This window comes from Pituophis catenifer, unplaced genomic scaffold (assembly GCF_029215685.1).
Source record: "Pituophis catenifer annectens isolate HBS135680 unplaced genomic scaffold, rPitCat1.0.hap2 SCAF_2, whole genome shotgun sequence".
NCBI classification, from domain to species: Eukaryota; Metazoa; Chordata; class Lepidosauria; order Squamata; family Colubridae; genus Pituophis; species Pituophis catenifer.
The window spans coordinates 2,402,644-2,426,867 of NW_027256882.1; the positions used below are offsets into that span (position 1 = coordinate 2,402,644).

The 24,224-nt window shown below is 40.1% G+C and overlaps 1 protein-coding gene across 1 annotated transcript; it reads right to left on the reverse strand.

Moving 5' to 3' along the window:
- Window positions 1-552: 552 nt before the first annotated feature.
- On the reverse strand, window positions 553-5,528 carry LOC139310371 (vomeronasal type-2 receptor 26-like). The gene is made up of 5 exons (XM_070934531.1): window positions 5,367-5,528; window positions 4,034-4,846; window positions 2,723-2,932; window positions 2,377-2,503; window positions 553-1,448 (listed from the first exon to the last, which is right to left on the reverse strand). The coding sequence occupies exons 1-5, from the start codon at window positions 5,526-5,528 to the stop codon at window positions 553-555; spliced, it is 2,208 nt and encodes a 735-aa protein (XP_070790632.1).
- Window positions 5,529-24,224: the final 18,696 nt, after the last annotated feature.

Consider the following 24,224-nt stretch of genomic DNA (forward strand, 5'->3'; position numbering starts at 1 on the left):
GCCCATCCTTTTGCCCTGAATATCAATAAGAAAAAAATGTGCTTCAACAGAAAGGTCTCCTGGTCTCTGGTTCAAATGTATCTTTAGAAAATCCACACACATGCAACCATAGCATCCATGCATACCCACACGCTTTCCCATACACTGGACAGCAAAAGGAAAGGGGGAAAACACATCTATTATGACTGGGAGTCCATTTCTACCACATAAAGAAATGACTCAATTATCAAACACCATTTAGTACATTTATTAACTGAGATTTCTGGGAAACACATGAGTGGTGCGGTGACCTAGAGGTGGAGCTCTCTCCTCACAATCAAGAGGCTGTGAGTTCGATCCTAGATAGAGGCAGATATTTCTCTCTCTGGGCACAACGAGAATATATCTGCTGAACAAATCTCTGAATTGGTGTCTGGAAGGGCATCCGGCCAGTAAACACTCTGCTAGCTCCATTCAGTTGCCTGGACTCCACCCCGCGAGGGATTATGGGGTCATTAAAGGAAGAGGATGATGGTTTCTGGGAAACACATATACAGAATTCAATTTTCTATTTTATTTTGACATCATACGTTCTTTTGTATTCAGATCTGGTCTTAGGAAAATAATGTAACATTTGGGGAGAAAAATTAATAGCAACAGGCTGGCACTGGAAGCCAACATGGAGAAGACTTGCACAGCAACCATATACTTCCCCTTGGTACTCAGGTAGGTGGGAACGAAGGATATCCAGACACTGCAGAAGACCATCATGCTGAAGGTGATCAGTTTAGCTTCGTTGAAGGCCCCTGGGAGATTCCTGGCCAGGAAGGCCATTGTGAAGCAGATGACAGACAGGAAACCCATGTAGCCAAGAGCAAGGTAGAACATGGCAACAGAGCCTTCATTACATTGCAGGATGACCTGAGAAGACTCTGAATACATGTCCGACTCTGGGAATGAGGGAGAGGTGCCCAACCAGATGCTGCAGATGACAACTTGGACCCCAGAGCAAGAAAGTATGATAGAGTTGGCCAAGCTCTTCCCCAGCCATCTTTGTACTTTATTCCCTGGTTTTGTGGCCAAGAAGGCTAACACCACCATGACAGTTTTGGCCAGGACAGTAGAAATGGCAACTGTAAAAATGTTGCTGAATGCTGTTTGCTGGACAAGGCAAGTGGTTACTCTTGGCTGGCCAATGAATAAGAATGAGGTCAAGAATGAAAACAGGAGGGAGATGAGGAGGATGCAGGAGAGATCACGATTGCTGGCTTTGACCATGGGAGTTGCTTGAAATTTAATGAATACTACGAAGATAAAACCTGTTGCCAAAACCAGGAACGAGGCAAGGGAAGCTAGGATGATCCCCAATATTTCTTGGTAGGACAGGAAAGTTTCAACCTTAGGTATACAGCCATCTCGGTTGATGCTTGGATGCTGACCCACTGGACATTTCATGCATTTTTCAGCATCTGAAAAGAGCAAGATTAACATCTACCATAAAGCAGATTCTTCCATCACATGCAGAGTTGGAATAAAACTAACAATTATGTTGAAGAATGTGTGTGTCAGCCCTGGAGCCATTTTCCCTCTCCACCTTCAGGGCTGTCACAACGGAGATGAGTCGAGCTGTGGGAATGGGAGAGGAGAGGTAGAGATAGCTGGGGGACTGTAGCCAAATTAAATTCTTTCCTCTGAGAACCAAGGACTTCCCCACCAAGTGCAAGGAGGTGGGATCGGAGACCAAGGGACCCTTGGACCTGATTGGACCATGTGATGGACTGCATGGGAGGGGGAAAAATTTACTTTTAACTAGGGAGAAACTCAAGGGGGATTTAGAGTCGGGTTTCCCCAGATGTGCCAATATGACATTCCTAATAAATCTATACTTTGAGGAACATTCCTGCCTGGGAGTTTTGATTCCATTGAGTGTGTTACTTGGAACCCTGACAGTGTATGGAGAAAGGAAGTATGCAGCAGTAGTTAGCAAGTTTAAGCAATCTATTGCAGAGGACGGGAGAGGAGAGGGGAGGGGAGGGGAGAGGAAAGGAGAGGGGAGGGGAAAGGAGAGGAGAGGAGAACAAAGCAGAGATCAAAATTTCTCCATTTCTGCAGAGACACCAAGAAAAAAGGACAGAGGTTCACCAATAAATAAGATGAAGAAAGAGAAATGCCATTTCTCTTCTAATTCCAATTCTTGATTGATCTGCTGTTTTTGATATCCTGCTCCCTATTTAAATTATCAGACTACTTCTTTTAACTCCCTATAAATTATACATATTAAAAGAAATTATTTTTTTAAAGTCAACTTTAAAAATGCCTTTCAAAACATGCTTTCATGAGCCAGTCAGAGGCCGTGGTCTTCCCAAATGGGTGCCTCTTTTCCCTGCTATCACTCACCTTCCATGGTGGAGATGGTTCCTTCTGGACAAGGGAGACAATGGTAGCAACAGATGGGTTTCCCTTCCAAAACCACCTTCATGAATCCAGGATGACAGCTTTCCACACACCTGGAAGTCGGTAAGGTCTGAGGAATGAAAGGAAGTACATCCAGAAAAATCAACATGTAGACCAACTGAATATCTCATAAAGATGATATTTGGACTCTTGAGAACCTGATCAGCTGACATAAAAACTCAAAAGCAACGAAAGAAAACACACACATTCCCTGTGTTCCCTATTAAATGTTTTTGCCACATTTAGTAGAATAAAATAAATATTAATCCCAGAGTGTCAGCATTTCTACCTGTCCAACGTTCCTCTGGTCAATGGTAACTTTAAAATCCTGTGTTGTCTGTTTTTCTAGACTTCCAGTTTTCATTCTCTTAATAGATTTGTTTGGAAAAACAATCCAGTTCAAAATGTCCAGGTCAGCTGTCAGATCTCCTTTCTCATCCAAATATATCCCAGCTATGGAATTATTGTGAAACTGAGGGCTTTGAAGGAAAGGGTGAAGCTGGAAAGGAAAGGGAAAGAAAAGTTTAGAAAGGACATTGGAAGTGTTTGTTTGTTTGTTTGTTTGTTTGTTTGTTTGTTTGTTTGTTTGTTTGTATCCCACTTTTATTACATTTACAGATAATTCAAGGTGGCCAATTTATGCAACACACCTTCCTCCTCCTACTTTCCCCACAACAACATCCCTGTGAGTGAGTTGGGCTGAGAGAGAGTGACTGACCCAAGGACAGCAAGCCAGCTTTCGTAGCTAAGCTGGGACTGGAACCTTTTGGTCTATGTTGGGGAGTATCTGAACATAACATCTGAGCATAACCACCATGTGTGAAAGAAGGTACCTTGCTTTTCTCCACATTTCCAACAATTGGGGTTTATATTTTATATTTAACAGCTGATAAATTGTGCAAGGTATATAGGAATTTCAAATGAATGAATAAAACAGAGTTGGAAGGAACTGTAGAGGTCTTCTAGTTGAACTCTCTGCTCAAGCAAGAAACCCTATACCGTTTCAGACAAATGGTTGTCCAACCTCTTCTTGAAAGTCTCCAGCAATGGAGCATCTACAAGGTCTAGAGGCAAATCGTTCCACTGATTAGTTGTTTTCAGGAAATTCCTCTTTAGTTCTAGTTCTAGGTTCTTGCTTCTCTCCTTGATAAGTTTCCATCCATTGCTTCTTCTCCTGCCTTCAGGTGCTTTGGAAAATAATGTACGTTTGAAATACAATTGTAAGGGAGAAAGTTTTCATCTTCTTTGGTGGACTTGTGATAAAGCAGCCAGATTCAAATTTTAATACAAAAGATTGTAACATGAATATAAAACTGAAACCAAGACTTTTCTTTAAGGACTTCTGGACAAGGAAATTGAAAAAAAAAAAAAACCCATGGAACTTTGATATTGTATATGTTGACTGCAGTAAAATGCACAAAAATGGAAATATATATTAATCATCCCAATGGAAGAACAGATGGAAAAACAGATGGATTTGTTGGGTCAAATTAACTGTTTTCGTTAAAAAAAATCTAGTTTTGTTTATACTTTTTGGGTTGCAGTTGGGTTGGATCTGAGTTTCAGGACAATTTAATTTTTCAGAATTAAATAGAAATACCTGCCAAGCTGTCAGTCTTGGAGCTTCTACCTTTATGCCTCGGTGCCTTGCCGATCTCTTGAATGTGGAGATATGAGCTGAATTTAAGGCCCTGCCCAGAGCCCAGATGGTGCTGTAAGTGAGATAACTGTCCATAGCCAGGATCCGATCCATCTCCTCGTCCCTCAGAGCCACCAGTTCTTCTTTTTGTCTGCACCGCCTCCAGACTTTCACCGAAAAGTCATCCTTAGTGGAGGAACATGTAAAGATTTTCTTTGAAAAGTTTAATACTGAGTCAACAAAGACACTAAAAGCATCATAGTTCGCCCATTTCGTTTTCTGTATTAGGAAGGAAAAGAGTCCACCAATGTATTTAAAGGAAGCTTTAGGAAACATCAACTCGAGACTCAGGTCCCAGTGTGCTGTGGTGATCCAGACTTTCCCTACAATAGGTCCCTGAAAATGTTGAAGTATTGTTTGTAGAATCGACAATCCAAAATGGAAGGAAATTATCTCTGAACCATAAACGGCGACATTGACTTCTCTCCATTTGTAATATTTGCTAAGGGTTAAAACTAGCCGATACAGATTTAGTGGAAAGCTTTGATAGATAACTGCACAAATGCCATTCCTTAACATCAAAGAAGACATTGTCCTCATGAACCTCTCCCCCTGGTCAGTTTCTGGAGCAATAAGACCAACCATGGTCCACTTGAAATGGAGGAGAAGCTGGACCATCCCTGGGTACTGGATTCCTTCTGCAGGGAGCATCGGGTAGAAGAAAGGAAACTGAGTTTGATCCCTCAGAATCCGGGAAGCCAAATTGTAACTGATCTGAAAAGGATTAACAGAATGTCAAATTAAAAGTTGGAAAAAATTGGAAGGGACCTTGGAGTCTTCTAGTGCAAGCCCCTGCTCAGGCAGGAAACCAAATGGTTGTCCAATCTCTTCTTAAAAACTTCCAGTATTGGAGCATTCACAGAGCATTCTGGAGGGAAGGAGAAGGTGTTTGATTCAAAATTGCACATTAACAAAGAAGAGGGGGTCAATTTATTTACCAAAGCACCAGAAGGCAAGACAAGAAACAATGGATGGAAACTAATCAAGGAGAGAAGCAAATTGGAATTAAGGGGAAACTTCCTAACAGTGAGGACAATTAACCAGTGGAACAGAAGTTGCCTCCAGAAGTGGTGGGTTCTTCATCACTGGAGGTTTTTAAGAAAAGAGTGGACAGCCACTTATCTGAAATGGCAGAGTCTCCTGCTTGAGAAGGGTGTTGAACTAGAATACTTCCAAAGTCCCTTCCAGCTCTATTCTGATTGATCTTCTAACAGTTCCTCCAAGAAAGACATACCTGAGGGATTTTGTAGGTGCCCAACAAGGTTGAAATTTGGATGGAGATGCCAGACTCGGCCCCTTCCAGAACAGCCACCGTGTTTCTCTGCCGTCCACATCTGTAGTTGGGAACATTGGCCTCCCCATCCGAAAGCAGATCGAACAACGGATCTGAAGTCATTTCTACCTTGAAGAAAACTTGATAAATATTGTAACCCAGAGTGATATTAGGCAAGAAGTGGACATTCTTGTTGATCTCCTCAGTGGCAAAAAGGAAGGGCAGAAATTTCCAATAATGATTGGATGATGGACTGCAGATGCAAAAAAAAAAAAAAGATGAATATAACATACAACTTTCTTTCCTGATAATACTGTACTTTTCATCCATTCATTACATTAAAAAAACATTTATTACATTTCTTGTACATTTTTCATATGATAAATATTTGTGGCATTGGACCAAACCTACTGAGAATGGCTCAATCTGGATGATGTTTAGAAGCTTGTAAAGACCAGATTATTCTGCCAACCTCTGAGGCAGAGTGAAAATTGAGCCACATTGGATGGACATTTGTTGGATTTGTTGTTATTGTTGTTGTTTCTGGGTTTGGTTTGGTTTTTTGTCTTTTCCTGTTTTGTCTTTTTTTTTTCTTTTAATTGTAAGCTATCTAGAGTCACATTCATATCTATGAATTCCAATAAACAAACAAATATAATAGAGATAATATCCAACAACCCAACCCATATAATAGAGATGATGCTTTTATTTCTTTAAAATGTTTCATTGTTAGATCCCTGGCATGAACTCTTGAATGAGAATCAGAGATATTTGCAAACTCTCTGAATGACTATGTTCTTAATTGGGATGCTTGGAAACTAGGAGTAAATTTTGGTGTGGATAAACAAGAATGGCGCTATCGCACATTTGATGCAAAGAGAAAATACAGCAGCTCTCTGTGGTTGGATCAGGCCTCCTCGGAGTCCAGCTCAGCTGAGGGTTGAGGTGGAAGGGAGATGCCCTTTTGTTCCTCTGTGTCTACACTCTAGCTCTGCTCATAGGACAGAAAGGACATGGAATGGGGCAAACATTGTGATTGGGTTTCTAAAATTTAACTTCTCAAAATGAGTTTTGTCACTTGCAGTGTGCAACAGAAGACAGAATCAGAAAGTAACTAAGCAAAAGGAGCAGATCAAGGAGAGAAAGCACCTGGTGTTTTTGGAGAACTGGAACTGTAGACATTCAATGAAAATGGAGTGGCTCTAATGCAGTGCAGGACTTACTCAAGGAACTTTATTGAAGGACTTCGCTCAAAGCTCAATGGTTCAAACTTAGTGTCCCTTGCAGAGATTATGCCGCTAATGAAATAATCTCCTGACTTGTAGTGATTGTCTGGATCCACTTCACCTTGCTTCAGAGTCAGGAGGCATTTGGCTTTGCGTATCTCACAGGCTCCCCTTGGCCACAGAAGCAGGAGAAGTTGAAGCAGTAGCAACATGATTTGAGCCTTCTCAATGGCACCTGGTTTTTAACAATGGATGAGATGAAGAGGTGGAAGAAACCAAAACCTCTTCCAGGAAAGTAGCTTCAGATCCAGTCAGAGCCCATCCAAGAGACATAAACACAGCACCTGCCTGTCCTGAATCCAGCTCCAGATTCCCTTTCCATCTCCAGAGTCATTTATGCATCTAGTATTGATAATATAGACCCCACTAGACTTTGCTTTGAGACTGGTATTGATATCAAACCAATTTCCGAATGTTTGCGTAAAATGTTCTGAAAGTTTGCAGAAAGGTCTCTAGGGTCCTAACATAAAAACAACAAAATCACTATAATTTGGACAATTGCAAGGAAGAGAAGCATCTGAGCCCTGAATGAGTCAATAGGAGATGCTCAAAGGGAGAACTCAAAGTTGTGGCTCCAAACTTTGAAGATGGGACAATATGGGAAACTGGAGAATTTTGCCCCAAATTTATATACATATACATATGTGTGTGTATGTGTGTGTGTGTGTGTGTGTGTATGTTTATATATATATGTGTGTATGTATATGTGTGTATATATATATATTTGTTTTCGTAGATTTTCACGGGTAGAGGTATGCAAGTTTTGGTGTATTCGGAACTTTTCCCATGTAAGATTGTGAGTATCTTGGCAACGTTTTGACGAGGTCCCACTCGTCATCTTCAGGCTGGTGTCTTCGGCTTCGTGTTTGTGCGAGGAAAGCGTGATCGGAGCTGCCGTCTCTCTATAAATACTGGTGGGGAGGTGTGGGGTGCTGGCTTTGTTGCTATGAGCGGGTTGGTTGCCTGTGTTGTTACATCTCGATTATAAAATTTAATATTTTATGAATGTTTATAATAAGTGATATATACTTTAAAAATATATCCATTTAAGCAAATGAAAGAGAAAAAGGGTATGATTATTGGTTAAGATTTAAGATTTAAGTAACAGGTTTTGGGGGATAATGGCATAGTTGAATAATAGATTTGAGGGAAATAACTGAGTAAAATATTAAGTGGTATTAATTGAAAAATAAGATTTGTTAGGAATTTGTATGAATTTGTGACCAGATCAAGAGCTTTGTTTAGAAAAGATGTGTTTTATGTTTATGTTTTAAAATAATAAAAAACTTTTTATATTAAAAAAAAAGACAGATTTTTCCCATACCAAAGATTCTTTGTAATTAACTTCATAGTCTTTAAATCAGCAGTCACCAACTGGTGGTCCGTGGACCATTGGTGGTCCGTGAGAAAATTTTGGTGGTCCGCAGAAAAATTATTTGCGGTTGTTATATTGCACTAAATCAGGGGTCCTCAAACTTTGGCCCCTGGGCCGGATACATGTAATGAACACTTGTGTTTCTGCAGAGAGTCTCCCCCTTCAGGGTCCACTTGTGTGGGGCAGAGGGGGGCAGAAATTCTGACTTGGGGTCTGCTTCAGTCTCCTGGTGCAGGGCTTTGGGTGAAGGCGGGAGGGAAGCACTGCTGGTGGTAAAGAGCCAGAGGGCCTTGTTCCAGTGGGAGTGGATCATGGCCTGGAACTGGCTGACCATGTCAACCTGCTGAGCCTCCAGGCCCCAGTACCTGGCCTTGAACTCCCGCAGGTCTTCCCTCTGCTAGGAAAGCTTATGCTCGTAGTCCTCAGTGAGGTGCTTCTGCTGATCCTCCTTCTTGGCCAGATCCAATTTGAACTGAGCCAGCCGTTTTGCCAACTCTTTCTTATGGTGGCTGCTTAGCTCCAACAACTGCTTCCTGTTAGGGCCCTAAGGAGCCCAGGCAGGCAGGTGAGGAGTGACTGGGAGGGGAGGGCAATAGAGGCCGGCTAGGCACCCCTCAACGTGAGTGACATTAAGTTGGCCATGCCCACCGAGTCACATGACCAGCTAGCCAGGCCCACCCAGCCAGTCATTAGACAGATCATATTAGTGGTCTGCATGATTTAAAATTATGAATTTAGTGGTCCCTGAGGTCTGAAAGTTTGGTGACCCCTGCTTTAAATCACTTTCACAAAGCATTTATAAAGTTTTCCAATCACAACTCTAAAATCACATCTTTGCTGTATATTACAAAAGATTGCAAAAAAATAAAGTTTTTACAACGTTGGAAAGATGTGATGTTCTTTCTTTTTGAATGAACTGAAGAGGATCCCACCCACTGACTGGTAAACTTCTTTCAAACGTTTGTTTGTTCATTCATTCATTCATTCATTCATTCATTCATTCATTCATTCAGCTTACTTGCCACCCGTCTTGTTTTGAAACAACTCTGGGAAACTTATATCATTAAAATGATAAAAGAGAAATATTTCTAAAATAATTACAATGGAAACTAGAATCAAAATAGAATGATAGTTAAACAATAGGGAGGGAAGGAGCTGGATATGTGGGAGGGTGGGATCGCTTCTAAGTTCATCAACCATCTCCATTGTCATGCTCCATCATTGGGATGTGAAGCTATCTACAGAATCAGGTCTTAAAGCTTAAGGAACAAAAGATGGTATTTTATTTGATGCCCATAATATCCAAAATTTGAGGTAAAGTTCTGTCCCCAGTTGAATGGAAGTTCCACCCTACTCACCCTTTATTTTGTTTCATTTTGTTCAATTTCATCATCATTTGAGACTACAGTTGAAATGTAGATTTGTAATATGGTGATGTCCCAAAGGTGCTTTTTTCAAGAGGTAACTGGACTGTTTTGTTTTTCTTTGAAGACATTTCACTACTCATCCAAGAAGCTTCTTCAGCTCTGACTGGATGGTGGGAAATGGAAGGATTTATACTCCTTGCAGACAGCTGGTCATTTGCATTCTTTTAGAGCAGGAGTGTCAAACTCATGTCGTCACAGTGGCAACACGTGAGATATCGAGACTTTTTTCCCTTTCACTAAACCAGGTGGGAGCAGGGCCAGCACTTGACGCATCTGGCCCACAGGCCACGAGTTTGACACCCCTGTTTTAGAGAGTCATTGAGGCCACTTGGATGTTGATCTGTGTCCCTGGAGTCACCTAAGTAGAGCAAATGGGGGCGGAGCCTTCTTGGAACTGCTGAGAGGACTGTGTTGAGGACTGGAGATAGATGATGTCATATCCCTCCCCCTCACCCCAATCTGGGAAGTCTTGTCTCCTCTGCAGATGCATTATGTTAACATAACTAACTCATTTTTTATCTTGTCCTTCCCTAGTTTCATGACAATTTAAATCATTAAATAATTTATTTACACTTTGATGATTATCTTAAGTTAGTCTTATATTCTTTTTTTTTTATTTTTTTTTATTTTAAATAACCTTAATTGTCAAAACAAGCATACAAACTCAATAATAACTGCAATAAACAATTAAGTGTTATGACTCTAAGAAAATACTTCATGATCAGATACCGACTTTTATCATTAATTGTTCCTTAGTATTTAGATCTGGTCTCAGGATGATAAGGTAGCACTTGGGGAAGAAGATGCAGCCCAGCAGGCCAGCCCCAGAAGCCAAGATGGAGAAAACCTGCACGGCCACCATGTATTTCCCTTTGGTGCTCAAGTAGGTGGGCAGGAAGGAGATCCAGACGCTGCAGAAGACCAGCATGCTGAAGGTGATCAGTTTGGCTTCGTTGAAGGCCCCAGGCAGGTTCCTGGCCAGGAAAGCCACTGTGAAGCAAATGGCAGCAAGGAAACCCATGTAGCAGAGAACCACATAAAACATGGTCACAGAGCCTTCATTGCACTGAAGGATGATCACTCCTGATTGGGAGTGCAGGTCAAAATCAGGAAATGGAGGAGAAACTCCCAGCCAGATTGCACAAATGACAATTTTTCCAGCAGAACCAGAAAGGATGATGGAGTTGGCCAAGCTCTTCCCCAACCATTTCCTCACCCTGTTCCCTGGTTTCGTGGCCAGGAAGGCCAGCACTACCATGATTGTTTTGGCTAACACACAAGACACAGCTACTGAGAAGATGATGCTGAAGATTGTTTGTCGGAGAAGGCAGGTGGCTTTCCTTGGTCGGCCAATGAAGAAAAAGGAGGACAAGAAGCAAAGCAAGAGGGAAACCAGGAGGATGTAGGACAGGTCACGGTTGTTAGCTTTGACAATGGGAGTTTCTAGGTATTTAAGGAATATGACTAAAACAAGGCCTGTTGTTAGAAACAAGAGTACAGCAAAGGAGACCAGGATGATGCCCAGAAGTTCTTCATAGGACAGGAAGGTTATTCTTTTGGGGATACATTGGATTCTGTCATCAGTTGGATATTTGTCATCTGGGCACTTGGTACATTTTTCAGTATCTGAGAAAAGATTAAGTAATATTATTTCTATAGTCACTCCATTCACATTCCAAGAAAGACCTTCTTTGAATGACAGCTGATACCGGGAGACAGGAAAGCCAGAGTTCCTGTGGTGTCACCCACCTTCCTGTGTGGAGATGGTCCCCTCCGGACAAGGAACACAATCGTAGCAGCAAATTGGTTCTTCTTTCCGAGCCCGTTTTACAAATCCAGCGTGACAATTGTCCACACATTTGGACTGAGGCAGAGACTAAGCACAAAAACAAAATTCATTCCAAAATATCTGCCAAATCTGCCTTCTACCGCATAGCTCCCAGTGACCAGTAAGATCCCACAGAGTTGGTCTCCTCCAGATCCCATCAGCTAAACAATGCTGGCTGGCAGGCCTGCGGGGGAGGGCCTTCTCTTGTCCTGATAGCTTTGTTCTCCTATGTTGTGCCATGCATTTGTGAAGTGATTGTTTTGTGTCTCCAAAGTACAGATGTGTACATGTATCACTGCATTATATTGTATATATACCACATTGCTCAGTTTTTATCTGGGTGTTTTATCCTTGGAGTAGACAAGCTTCTTGGCAAACTTGAAGCCTCCAAGATGGCCTCTTATGTGTCTTAGGTGCACAACGAGGAACACTGACCCTTCTGCCTTAGTGTATGTTTGGGTTTAAAGTGTGGATGTATATTGTGTTGGTTGAAAATCCTCCTGAGCTCTTCAGATATTCCTGCAACATATGGAATGACAATGTTGCTCTGTCTGTTATTCCCTTCATTGTTTCTTATGGAGGAGCTCTTTATTTGGATTTGATGAAGGCCTAGTTGGGATAGCCACACATTCTGAGGGCTTCCTTTATGTGTTTTAGTTCTTTTTCTTTTCCCTCATTGCTGGTAGGCAAACCTTCAGCCCGGTGATGTAGGGTTCTGATAACATCCATTCGGTGCTGCAGTGGGTGGTGAGAATCAAAATATTGGTCACTGTATGTGGGTTTTCTGCAAACTTCAATATTAAGTCTTTTGTTTTCTCTTGTTCTTTGAACCCAAACACTCTCCCTCCCTGGTCCACCCAAGTAGATCTTTCGGTTATGTGGTTCTATGATCTTAATAAATATTGACTGACTGACTGACTCACTGGCTGACTGGCTGACCGACTGTCTGGCTGAGATATCTTTTGGCCTGTAAGATAAAATTAGTTTGGATGAACTAAACCCATCGGCCTGAAACCAATTCTCAAGTTTCAAAGAATTTAGATGGTAAACATGGAAGGAAACTTCCTAGCTGAGTAGTAGAAAAGATATTTCCTTTAGCAGAATGCATCTTGCCCAATCCACTACGTTCTTCTATCCTTTCCTGCCTTATTCTTCAAGATCTTATTCCTCCCATTATGGAATTTATTTTTCATGTTGAAAATAGCAATGAAGAATAAAATAGTCACGTTCACATCTGTCTCTTAACATGCACTTTGATAAGAGGTTCTGGTTGAATCCAATCCCTTTCCTCGGGTGTCACTCACCTTCCTGTGTGGAGATGGTCCCCTCCGGACAAGGAATACAATCATAGCAGCAAATGGGTTCTTCTTTCCGAGGCCGTTTTACAAATCCAGGATGACAATGCTCCACACATTTGGACTGAGGTAGAGACTAAGAAGAAAAACAGCATTCATTCCACTATATCTGCCAAATTTTTATTTATTAGATGGATTGATTAAAATTAAATGAAACTGTGCTTAAGAAAGAAACTTCTGAGCAGTAGATCAAGAAAAGGTTTCTTTTAGACTACGTAAAATATTGTAAAACCACTCCCTTTTGAAAATAATCCAAATCTTTGTTCCAGTTAAGATATAAAGAAAAAATTCCTCACAGACTACTCTCTTTCTGTCTCGTTCTTTCTTTCTTCTCTTTCTCTTTCTCTCTCTCACACACACATTGTCTCTCCCTTCCTTTCTTTTTCTTTTTCTTTCTTTCTTTTCTTTCTTTCTTTCTAGTCTCTCTCTCCCTTCCTTCCTCTTTCTTTCATTCTCTTTCTTTCTTTGTCTCTTTTTCTTTCTTCTCTCTCTCTCTCCCCCTTCCTTCCTTTTCTTTTTCTTTTTCTTTCTCTGTCTTGTCTATCTCTCTTCCTCTTTTTCCTTTCTTTCTTTCTTTCTTTCTTTCTTTCTTTCTTTCTTTCTTTCTTTCTTTCTTTCTTTCCTGGCTCTTTCTCTCTTTCTCTCTGTCTTTCTTTGTCTCTCTCTCTTCTCTCTCTCTCACACACACACACACACTTCCTCTTTCTTTCTTTTTCTTTCTTTCTTTCTCTTTCTCAGTCTCTTTCTTTCTTCTCTCTCTCTCTCTCTCTCTCTCTCTCTCTCTCTCTCTCTCTCTCTCACACACACACACACACACACACACACACACACACACACACACACACACACACCTGGTCTGGACACAAAGTATCTGTTGTTACAGAAGTTGTGTGCAGGGAAACACTTTGCCACAGTAAAGAAAAATTTCTTGCGACTGCGAGGCAATTAACTTCTCCCACTCAAGAGAAATTTTTCTTTACTTTGCAAGGTTTTTCCCTGCACACAATGGCTGAGAGACAATCCGGAGCTGCCAGTCTGTGCTTTGCCAGGCGAGCAGAGGAGCGAGTAAACCAGGGATCTGCCAGCTTCCTGTAATCTGCAGTTTACTTGAGAGCACTATGTTCATGACTAAACCTGCTCACAGGTAAACTACAGAATAGAGGCAGCTGGCAGCTTGCAGGCAATGAAAGAAACTGCCGCCTCCTGCCTCTGTGCATCGAGGAGGCCGAGCAGCAGCGGGAAGAGCACAGGACGGGAGGTGCAGAAAGTGGCTGCCAGCAATGCCCTCAGGTGAACATGTGGGTGGGGAGCCTTGACCCCCCCCTTAGGAGCCTCAATTTCCTCGTGAGCACCATTGGCCTTTCTCCCTTCCTCTCCCGTCCATTATTGCTCATAAGTAAACTTCAGCTAAGATCTCCCAAGTGCCTCTTTCTCAGGCCAGGCCAGCTGGGGAAAACGCACAGGAAGAACTCTGGTGCCACGATCTCCCGCATGCTCCCCTCCCTCCCCACGTGCATCGGTCCACCACCCACTGCTGGTATCACCCCTCCACCAGCTCTCCCTCCCCTGCCCACCCACTGGCCAATGCCCTTCGGCCTTACCTTTGCCAGCAGTGGTGAGCAGAAGTACGTGGCTAGATTCTGCAAGTAGTGGTTGGGCAGAGCGGGTGGACAGGCAGGGAAAGCGAGAATCAGGTGAGAGGGGTGACCAAGTGGGAACCGGTTAAGGGGCATGGCCATCCAGAGGTCACTACCTGTTCAGGGAACCATGCCAAATTTCCACTAACAGTTCTCCCGAACCCGTCAAAACTGGTAGCAAACCACCTCTGCAAGTCAGGTATTTAAGGCAAGGTCCTTTCCATTGAAGAATTACAGTTTTGTTGCTAGTCATTATTTATTTCCAACTCTTTCATCCCCCAAGAACCAAAGCACTCCAGGATCCCCTGTCCTCCATTGCCTCCCAATATTAGAACTACAATTAGATGACATGGAAAGACAGACCCACATTTATTTATTGCTTAAATTTGGACAATTCTTCTTTTCAATGGAAGACTTAAGGTAGATGACAATCAAGATAAACAATTGCATTCAAGGAGTTTTTAGATGGATTACAAGCCAAACACCAAATCTAAGTAGCATTTTATTATAAATTTACCCTCATTATTACAAGTATCATGAAGGACTTGAGGGGTGGCAGTCAAGGCAAATTTAAGTCCTTTATTTTTCTAGTTTAAGGCATTATCTCATATCGGACAAGTCATAGTGGTTCCACATTGATTGAACACCTTGGATCACCTTCCTAGCAGCAGGAGGCCTATCCCAGTGGGGTGAAAGAGAGGGATGAATAACTGTGGTCAGATATGGGCTGTTAAAAAAAATATCTGAGTCTGCTCTTTCAGGGACCCTATCTACAACCATACAGACAGAGAAAAATTGCCAATATTTTCAACCACCTTGTTGAGCAACTTTAGCCGTGAAAGAGCATCTTGGTTGATAATAAGCCTCTGTCTTTCAAAACTCCCCAGTTGCTCTTTGATGGGATCCTCCTTGGGGAAAAGCAACCAACTTATGATATTCAGATCTGCTGCTACATTTCCACTTTGGTCCAAGTACAGTTTCTCCGAGGAAAAATTGCAAAACTCATTCTTCTCCAAAAAGGGATGGAACTAGAATTGAAACATCCAGGAATTTTGAAAGCAACTTGAAACATCCTAAAAGGAGGAGCAATTTTAAAGCTGAGCTTGTGAATAAGAGAAGTTCAATCCCCTCTTCACTATTTCCCTGAATAGCAATAACACGTAGACTTATAGACCAGTTCACGGTGCTTTTACAGCGCTCATAAGTGGTTTATAGAATCAGCATATTGCCCCCAACAATCTAGGTGCCCATTTTACCAATCTTGGAAGGATGGAAAGCTAAGTCAACCTTGAGCTGGTCACGATTGAACTCCTGGCAGTGAGCAGTGAGTTACGGGTGGAGTGAGGGTTAGGGCTAGAGTTAGGGTTAGGGTTAGGGTTAGGGTATATGCCGTGGCTAAATGCCAAGACTGAGTAGCCACTAGTCTGAAAAGCTTTAATTGGATTCCTGCAGTGAGGAGGGATTAAGCTAAATGCTCCCAGGTTTAGCTGACAGTTATGAGTATAAAATTCTATCATGCTAATTACAAACCCACAAGTACAGGAATTTATTTACAATGTATACATTTTAAATAATTTTATAATAGCAATGTTTAATATCAAAATATAATTGTCACTATGCCTGCTCTTTGGAACATAATCCTGTGAACTAAATCTGGCCTCTGCTTAGCCAAAGCTGTTGGTTTTCTGGAGAACAATGGTTCCCCTACATCAGCATTGGATTTTTTTCTAAATAGGAACTAGATATGATAGATCCTTGTCAAGACCCCATACCTGCCATGGCTCTAACCTTAGAGTCCCCAAACTCTCTTTCTTCTCTGTTTTTCTCCTCCTAGATAGTGAGGAATATGCAACATTCAAGACATGGGCCAGAGTCTTAGCAACAGTATAAAAACGGTGCTCATTTTGTATCTGAATTCTATTCTTTTTCTCTTGCATGTCCAGTGGTGATATCTGGGTGCATCGTCTCCGGCCCTTGACAGAAAGGACATGCTTTGAAAAAGAACAGCGAAAAGACTGGTCTTCAAATTTGGAATCCTTAAAAAGATTGGGTTGAAAGGCGTCATCATTTGGCCATTTTCTTTCCTGAAAAGGAAAGACCCAAATGCTATGGATATATTTGAAAACTGTATGCCTTATCATTGGCAATTTCTCCACAATTGTGGTGATCCAGACTTTCCCTTCAATGGGTCCTGGCAAACCTTCAATTGCTAAATGAATGTGGCAAAATCTATCCACAAGGGAAGCAAATTCTCTGAAGTGAACAAAGACATTGACTTTTCTCCACTTAGAGATGGCATTTCTGAGAGGTTCTATATGTCTAGTCATTGAGATAACCACACAAATTCCATTTCTGACAAGCATAGGAGTGAAAGTTCTCATGAAATTCTCTCCCTCCTCTGTGTCTGGTGCAAAGAGACCAATCAAAGTCCATCTGAAATGGAGGAGGAGTTGGACAATTCCTGTATACTGGATCCCATTTTGGGGGAGAATCTGATGGAAAAAAGGAATTTGTCTTTTATCACTCAGAGCCTCTGAAATAATTCCATAACTGATCTGAAAAAGCAATTAAGAATGGTGTATTATGGTTAGATCAGATCAAGTGCAAAATGTAAGCTTTTAACACATCCAGTGTGGTTCTCACAAACATATTAGAATAGTCCAGCAGTCACCAACCGGTGGTCCAAAGACCACTGGTGGTCTGCGAGAAAATTTTGGTGGTCTGCAGAAAAATTATTTGCCTTTTTATATTGCACTAAATACTATTTATCTTTTTTTAAAAAAAATAATCTTAGTGGTCCACAGGATTTAAAATTATGAATTTGGTAGTCCCTGAATTCAGAAAAGTTGGTGACCCCTGGAACAGTCTATTGTTCTTAACCCTTAAGCCATATCAAGATAAAGAATACAAAATGCAGAATATTAACAAGATTGAATATAATCATTTATCTAATCTGAGGTCTGAGATACTGCTCTTTCTCTTTTCTAATAAAATTGACATTCAGATAATCGGTGTGCTACGTCTTCTATCTCTAGAGCACTGCAAATGCAAATCAGTTCATTTTAGAGGTTTGCTTAAATGTTCCATAATTAACATTGTGTCCAGCTGCTCAAGTCTTGCTCAAGTAAATGTTTAGACCTGCTGTGGATCCCAATCCCTAGCCATGACAATGGCCATGAGAAAAGCAGTTCATGATTTCCATAGTAAAGGTATGATTGAATCTATTACCCACCCACCAAATACCTGCTCACTTTGCCAGGTAGAGAAACACACAAACACACCTGTGGGACTTTGTAGGGGCCTACTAATGTTGACATCTGAATGGAGATGTCATCAAGAGATCCATCAAGAACAGCCATCAGGTTGTCTTTCTTTCCACAGCTGTAGTTGGGAACATTGGCTTCTCCAGTCGATAGAATGTCCAGCAAGGCATCTGAAGTGCCAAGGGTGTTGAAATAATTGTCATGGATGTTGTAGCCAAGTGTGAGATTGTACAAAAGCTGAGGTTTCTTATTGACTTGCTGAATGGCAAAAATGAAGCTTAGGAGTCTTCCTGGATCTGTAAATAAACTATTGTAAAAAAATGTTCATCATAGCATCATCTCTAACAACAACAACAAAACATATTTTCATTTGTTCCTCTTTCACCATTCAGTCTTTAGCCAAAAGTGTCCAAAACAAGAATCAAATGATCGTCGCCCATCACCGTTTAATTGTTATGAGTGTTGAGAACGTAGGATGGAGTTTTAATATTTAAAATATATCATTATTTGTAATGTAATTTGTAATTAAACTATTTGTAATAATTTTTAATTTGTGCAATGACCAAGATTCAAAATTATTCAATCATTAAAATAGAATCATCAGCAAAGAGGACTTATAAATGATCCAGAAAAGCCATTCTAAAAACAAGCCATCCTCTATTCCATACCAGGATCAGGCATTGAATATCAATGAATGGTTATAAAAATAGGGAAATGGGTGGGGCAGAGGAAACTACAAACTTTTCAATAAGATAGTTGTGATTAACTCAGGATTGTACGAGAGAGGAAAATAATTTGGAATTGGGGGGGCGGGGTTGTTCCATCTGTGGATTTTGGTCTCTTAAAATAAGGCATAAGAGAGAATCCATGGAAATCTAAATGATTCAAGAAATTAAACAGGTCTTCCAATATAAGAGTAACTGAAAGAAACAAAGAAGAATGTTAGGACTGCAAATGGAAGGAATGCAACTCCATCACACTGAATGACTTACGAGGCAGCTTGAGTATAAGGAACTGTGTTGAAAGACAGCATTATATGGGATATGAATATGGCAAAGGTGACGATACTAAGGAGGTGGTCTCCTGGCCTGTAATAGCTCCGTAGTTTTCTTCCCTCATGTTCCTCCAAACTCAGCAGGCACTTCATTCTCAGCTTCCCAGAGACTGGCTTGGACATCATCAGCAGCAGAAGCAGAAGGAGGAGGTCCATAATTCACGGGGCTGAATCAATCCCCTTCCTCTTTCTAAGGAAGAACAAGAGAGTTTGAAGAACTGTCACAAGATGAAAATGAGAGTAACTTTCTTGACTGGGAGAGAGATAAACAGAACTGCACTTGGAAAGGAGAAAAAGTAAAGGTACATTCAAGAAGTACAGTCCGTGAATGTCCCAAAATTTGTGCCACATGGAGTTTGATCTGAGACATTTATCCTTTTCTCATGTAAGATTCCTTTCAAGTTGCTTCAGTCTGATGTTTACACCAAAGGCAATCAGTGGAGGAATATCATGAGAGATCTCACAAACCAGGATGTTAATAATAATAATAAGTAAGAAGACATCTCCTCTGGGGATTCTGAACTACCTCTGGACCTCCACGTGCAGAGGAGAAACTGGAGAAAAGTATAGTGAAAAATCATAGATAGTCACTGTTCTATAGGGCACTGGTCTGAATCACAAATTGGAAGTGATTTTAAAATTGCTCATGTGATAGTGAAATTTCATTTGCCTTAGAGATATCAACTTTGGGGTGATCTTTGAGACGTGTTGGATCTTCCACTTGGTGCAGAGTTTGTCTCCCAGTTGATGTCAGGGTAGTTAAAATCCCCCATTAGTATTGTGCTGTGCTTCCTACATACCTTAGTTAGCTGATGAGCAAAAAGTTCATCTACTTCCTCTGTTTGGTTGGGTGGCCTATAGTATAGACCTATGACAAGGTCATTCCCCCCCCCTTTAATATTGACCCAAATGCATTCAAGATAATTTTCATCATTTTTGTGCTCTATTTCTGTAGAGATGTAGTTATTTCTTATATATAGTGCAACTCCACCTCCTCTTTTATTTCATCTATTTCTTTTAAATAGTTTGTATCCCTCTAACTGTATGTTCCATTTGTGGGTTTCATCCCACCAAGTTTCCGTAATGGCAACAGTATCATATCTGCCCTCATTTACTTGAATTTCTAATTCACCCGGTTTATTCCTCATACTCTGTGCATTGGTGTATAGACATTTGAGTCCATTTTGATTGACCCTTTGTTTACTGTCTACATAACCTGTGTCGTGCCTGACTGCCCCTACTTTCTTGCCACCTGTTTGAATAATGCACATGGTATAGCACTCGCTATTAAATGCTTAGTTTTAGTTGACACCAGGGGTGATAATCTTACTCGCACAGACAATATCTTTTTGAGAATACCAACAAATCGGGCAGATGGCTGGCCTATAAATTAAAAAAGGAAAAATGAAAAAGGAATAATTCATACTTTAGAAGACTCTAAGGGAAAATTATTGATTAACGAGGAAGAAAAACGGGATAGGGTGAGAGAATACTACGAATCCCTATATAAAGAAGAGGAGATACCGGATGACAAAATAGAACAATATTTAATAAAAGCAGAGCTCCCACAAATAACTGATGACGAGAAAGAAATGCTCAACAGAAAGATTACAATTGAAGAATTAAAAATAGCCCTTTCTAAATTGAAAAACAATAAAGCGCCAGGACCTGACGGATTCCCAGGGGAAATATATAAAAAATTAGAAGAAACACTCCAACTGAAATTAGTAGAAATTTTTAATGATGCACTGTTAGACCATAAAAAAGTCATGGAAAGAGGCGCATGTTACACTTGTGCCGAAAGAAGGTGCCGACCCAAAACAAATCCAAAATTACAGACCAATTTCGCTCCTAAATACTGACTACAAAATATTCATGGGTATAATGGCAGAAAGAATGAAAAAGATTTTAAATAATTGGATATACAAAGACCAGAACGGATTTTTACCGGGGAGACAAATTAGGGATAATTTGAGAATCGTGCTAGACACGCTAGAGTACTATGAAGAACACCCCGGAAAACAGATGGCTCTGATTTTTGTCGATGCTCAAAAGGCATTTGACAATCTAAATTGGAAATTTATGATTAAACAAATTGAGATTATGAAATTCGGAACAAATTTTGAAATGATGATTAAATCTATCTATAATAACCAAAAGGCGAGTATCCTGGTGAACGGGGATAGGACCAAAACATTCCAAATTAGTAAGGGAGTAAGGCAAGGTTGTCCCCTATCCCCTTTATTGTTTATTTTGGCCCTAGAAGTTCTTCTGTGGAAAATTAGAACTAATGAGGAAATAAAAGGATTGAAGATCAGGAAGGAGACTTACAAGACGCAAGCATTTGCGGACGACGTAGCTCTAATCCCTGAAGACCCCATAGAATCAGGACCTAAAGTATTAGAGGAACTAAGTAAATATGGAGAGGTGGCAGGCTTCATACTGAACAAAACTAAAACCAAAGTATTGATCAAGAACCAGAAAAATGAAATAGAAGAAGTATTAGGATTACAGGTTGCCAAAAAAATTAAATACCTAGGAATTTGGATTACATCAAGATGTTCGACCCTGAAAGACGATAATTATACTCCCCTAATTAGAAAAATAAAACAAGACCTAGATAGCTGGAAAAAAATAAGACTATCACTTTTGGGCAAGATAGCTACAATTAAGATGAACATCCTCCCCAGAATATTATTCTTATTCCAAAATATTTTTAGATAAATTTAGATAAAAAATTCTTTCTAGAACTAGACAAAATTATCAGAGAATTTATATGGGAGGGGAAAAACCGAGATTTTCCATTAAAATTTTAAGGGGCAAAAGAGATATAGGTGGATTTGGACTCCCGGTTTGGGAAACATACTACAGGGCAGCTAAGCTAGTTTGGATAAGAGATTGGATCACCCTGGAAAATGAGAGGATTCTTACCTTAGAAGGCCATGACTTGCAAAAAGGGTGGCACGCCCATATTTGGGACACGGAGAAGAAAAGGAGGACACATTTCCATAGACACAAAATTAGAGACTCCTTGATACAAACATGGACCCAGATTAGGCAAAAATATTACAAAAAAATCCCAAATTGGCTCTCAACGATGGAGGCCCTGACCCACCCAAATAGGTGGGAGAGGGAGAAAATGGGCAGATATAAAGATATTTTAGACGAAGGAGGGAGGCTTAAATCAAATGACACCTTACGAGAGCAAGGAATAATTTTAGATTGGTGGACCTACTCACAAGTAAAATCCAGATATCAGAGAGACAAAGAACAATACGGTCTAGAACTTGGACCAAATGGACTGGATAAAGTCCTGATGGGAACAAATAAAAAGATTCTGGCAAAACTATACAATTATTTATTAAGTGACGATAAGTTCGAAGATGTCACAAAGAACCAAATAATTGCATGGGAGAAAAATATAGGGCGCGATATAAATTTTGGGGAATGGGAGGAGGCATGGAACAGAAATCTTAAACTGACTAGAGTGGTGGCATATAAGGCAAACCATTACAAAATGTTTCATAGATGGTACCTAGCCCCGGCCAGACTAGCGAAGATATATCCCAATATACATCCCAATTGTTGGAAATGTGGCCATGGTCAAGGCACCTTCTTTCACATGTGGTGGACATGCCTGAAGCGAAAGGATACTGGAATAAAATTAGGAGGTGGTTATATGAAATAATTGATGAAGATATTGAATTAACACCAGAGATTTTCCTCCTGGGAATAATAAAGAAGCCATATAGAAAGGAAATGACACATTTAATGATCCACATAATTACAGCCGCTAGATTGGCATACGCACAGTACTGGAAAGAGAAAACCCAACCACCAGAAGAGCTTACAATTAAGAAAATACTCGAGTGCGCAGAGATGACTAAATTAACTTATGAATTAAATGATGAGAAGTCAGTTTACTATATGGTGTGGGAAAGGTGGTACAAGTGGTTGCATGATAAAATGAAAGAAAGATCTAAAGGTGTGTTAAATACTGGTTAAAAGTGAGCTGAAATGTCACCAAGTATTATTTATGTAAATAGTTAAAACACTGCACATCCGATACAAATTGAAAATGTTTATTATACTTATGTGTTTTATGTTTTTGTTTAAATGTTTGTTTATCCTTTTTCTCTTTTCTTTTTTACTTCTTTTTTGTTTTGTAAAAAATCTCAATAAAGTATATTAAAAAAAAAATCTTACTCGCACAGACATCTATGTTACATGCATTGATAGCCCTATTAATTTTGGATTGCTGGTTTCTCTATTTATTTAATTGGTTTCTACTAATATATTGAATTGTATTATTTGGAATAGCTGATAAGAGAATTATTGGTGATTAGAATAAGAGAATTTAAGGAAATAATTGGGGATTGTACTATGTTATATGGATGTAAATTTAGGGGTTCAAATTTTAAGGAAGGAAAAGAAAATTTGAACTATAATAGGATGAGAAGTTATGATGAAGGGTAATATTGGTTTCTTAAAATTAGAGAGAATAAATGCTATGAGAAAAATTGAACATATAAAATTGTGTTAAAGATGAACAAAAATCTGTACAAATTTAAGACCGGGCCAATATTCTGTTCAGAAAAGATGTATTGTATGTTTGTTTGTGTGTTTAAAAAATTTAAAAAAAACTTTACCAAAAGAAAAAGCGGTCAGCTCAAGGGAGGATGAGCTCATTCCTGGCACGTCAGGAACTGGGTTCATTAATGGCTCTGAACACCTGGCCTAAAGAGTTTTAGACTTTCCCCAGTTTCAGCTGGGGAAAGTTTTCCAAAAATGACTCTAAAATCACCTCTTTACAGTATATTACAACAGATTGCAAAAAATAAAGATTTTATAAAGTCAGAAAGATGTGATATTCTTTCTTTTTAAATGGACTGAAGAGGATCCCACCCACTGGCTGGTAAACTTGTTTCAAACATTTGTTTGTTTGCTTGTTTGCTGGTTTGTTTGTTTGTTTGTTCATTCATTCATCTTATTTGCCACCCATCTTGTTTTGAAACAACTCTGGGAAACTTATACCATTAAAATCATAAAAGAAAAATAAAATAATTAAAATGGAAACTATAATCAAAATAGAATTATAGTTAAGCAATAGGGAGGGAAGGAGCTGGATATGTGGGGGGTGGGATGGCCTCTTAGTTCATAAACCATCTCCATTGTGATGCTCCATCATTGGGATCTGAAGCTATCTACAGAATCAGGTCTTAAAGCTTAAGGAACAAAAGATGGTATTTGATTTGATACACATAATATCCAAAATTAGAGGTAAAGTTCTGTCCCCAGTGAAATGGAAGTTCCACCCCTTGCAATGAAGACCTGTCTACTCACCCTTTATTTTGTTTTATTTTGTTCAATTTCACCATCATTTGAGACTACAGTTAAAATGTAGATTTGTAGCATGGTGATGTCCCCAATGTGCTTTTTTCAAGAGGTAACTGGACTGTTTTTCTTTGAAGACATTTCACTACTCATCCAAGAAGCTTCTTCAGCTCTGACTGGAGGGTGGGGAATGGAAGGATTTATACTCCTTGCAGACATCTGGTCATTTGCATCCTTTTAGAGAGTCATGAAAGCCACCT

Coding starts and splice junctions, on each gene's coding strand:
- LOC139310371 (XM_070934531.1), bottom strand. CDS start 5,528: ATGACTTCAGATCCGTTGTTCGATCTGCTTTCGGATGGGGAGGCCAAT. Junction 2,504..2,722: donor ACCAGAGGAACGTTGGACAG/GTAGAAATGCTG, acceptor TTCATTCCTCAG/ACCTTACCGACTTCCAGGTG. Junction 1,449..2,376: donor AACCATCTCCACCATGGAAG/GTGAGTGATAGC, acceptor TGCTCTTTTCAG/ATGCTGAAAAATGCATGAAA.